This window comes from Myotis davidii, unplaced genomic scaffold (assembly GCF_000327345.1).
Source record: "Myotis davidii unplaced genomic scaffold, ASM32734v1 scaffold845, whole genome shotgun sequence".
NCBI classification, from domain to species: domain Eukaryota; kingdom Metazoa; phylum Chordata; class Mammalia; order Chiroptera; family Vespertilionidae; genus Myotis; species Myotis davidii.
Window position 1 is genome coordinate 1,461,053 of NW_006296223.1, and position 1,166 is coordinate 1,462,218.

Here is a 1,166-nt window from a genome sequence, read left to right on the forward strand (position 1 = left end):
AGCTGGGGATGGAGCACCGAGGCTGAGGGCATGTGACTGACTACACAGGGACCACCCACTGTGCCCTGGAGGGCGGGCGCCCAGCTGTAAACACAGGGCCCTCAGGCGTCCAGGCCAGGTGTGCCAGGGGCTGGGACTTCAGGGCTCCACACGCGACCGCGCGGAGGCAGAGGCAGGAGGACGCAGGCTGCACGCTCATCAGCCAGGGCGCAGACGGGCCCTGAGCACAGCACAGCGCACAGCGAGCTCGCCGGGCCTCCTCCCAAGCACAGGCCTGCTGCTCACTGGGAAACGACTGAGCACCAAAGCCCCACTGAAGCAAGTCCCGTCCCATAAGGTTGTCTCCTGCACAGAACCAAGCACAGGCCTGCTGCTCACTGGGAAACGACTAGGAGCTGCCGCCCCTGCCCGTGCCGCTGTGGCAGGAGGAACCCAACAGCTGTCCCGAGACCCCCAGCTGTCACGAGCGCCACCAAAAGCAGTGAGTGGGTTCCCTTTTCTGTCTGTTTTTTAAAACACACGTGGGTCAACACTTTCTGTGGAGGCTGAAGAAACCTTTGGGGGGTGGGGGCGTAGGAAAGGATAAAGGGGCCAAGTATATGGTGATGGGAGATCTGACCTTGGGTGGTTGGGCACACACACACCGCAATCTACAGGCCACGTGTCACAGTGCCCGTCTGAAACATGAGCCATCAACCAACGTCCCTCCAATGAATTTAAAAGAGAAAATTGAAAGAAACGGCTCTCACTGAACCGCACTGAGCTGGAGGGACCTGAGCCCTGGCACCCACCGCCCTCCCTGCCAGCCCAGCTCCCACGACTGATGGAAGGTGAGGAGGCCCAGCTGGGGCCCAGCGCACCCCCCACGCCCAGCGCCCTCACCTTCTTGGCCTCCAGCATCTTCCCCTCGAACACGTAGGAGATGCAGTTCCGAACCACCTCCAGGCGGCGAGCACTGTTGCCATGGAGCCCGCTGCTCCGCTCCAGGATGGCAGCTGGGGAGCAGAGCACGCACTCACCTCTGACCTCACACCCTCCCCCCCACACAGACTCAGGGCCTCCCCCCATTACGCACTCATAGGGGGCCCCGAGGGCACAGTGGTCCTCCTCTCGGCCTTCACAGCGGGGGGCGCTCCCTGCATCTTGGCCGTGGCCTGGTCCCCGAG

The 1,166-nt window shown here is 63.1% G+C and overlaps 1 protein-coding gene across 1 annotated transcript in view; it reads right to left on the reverse strand.

The window, feature by feature from the left end:
* Positions 1–1,166, reverse strand: part of SBF1 (SET binding factor 1) — a 27,377-nt gene that overhangs the window by 15,735 nt on the left and 10,476 nt on the right. The window contains 2 exon segments of the mRNA XM_015568720.1: positions 514–995; positions 1,076–1,164. Of these exon segments, the coding sequence (XP_015424206.1) occupies positions 514–995; positions 1,076–1,164 (571 nt within the window).